The 538-nt window shown below is 56.7% G+C and overlaps 1 protein-coding gene across 1 annotated transcript; it reads right to left on the reverse strand.

Moving 5' to 3' along the window:
* On the reverse strand, positions 1 to 538 carry WHR41_09704 (uncharacterized protein; the record flags this gene model as incomplete). The annotated part of the gene is made up of 1 exon (XM_069378305.1): positions 1 to 538. A coding segment is annotated over one exon (538 nt), but the record flags the coding sequence as incomplete, so codon positions are not given.

Below are 538 nucleotides of genomic sequence, written 5' to 3' on the forward strand. Positions count from 1 at the left end.
TAGCTTTGTGGTCGGAACCGTGATCGTTCTGATGAATGCCACAGTATTCACACACTTCGCAAAGGTTGCCACTCGCAAGCAAAATGTCAATCGTGGAGCAAGTAGATCCGTTGTAGTGTTCCCAAGTCACTGCCCCCGACGGAAGCAGTGAAGTCAGTGCGTTCTCCTGCATGAAATCGATGACAGCCTCGGCCTCGTCAGTACGACCGGCCTCTCCAGATGCCTGAGCACCACCCCACAGTTCATGGTGGCGGTTGAAGTCAGCGCACAAGAGCAGGTCGACCTGACCATCTCTTCCATCTCTCTTCACCCCATCGTAGGCATCCTTGATCATTTGCAGCTTGCCTCGCAGCCGCTCTTCGTTCGCCGCCTGGCTTTCAGTGGACTTCACGTCGTAGGCGGACACGATGAGCGCGACGCCGCGCTTTGTGGTTACCGCCACCGCTACCGTGTCGCTGGAAGGCACAGCCACTTGCTGTGCAGCGTGCTTTTTGTTCACCCAGATGGTAGCCCGGTAAGCGTACCGCACTTCTCCCTC

The sequence above is a fragment of the Cladosporium halotolerans genome (genome assembly GCF_011745625.1).
Source record: "Cladosporium halotolerans strain TM138-S3 chromosome Unknown Sca743, whole genome shotgun sequence".
Taxonomy (NCBI): Eukaryota; Fungi; Ascomycota; class Dothideomycetes; order Cladosporiales; family Cladosporiaceae; genus Cladosporium; species Cladosporium halotolerans.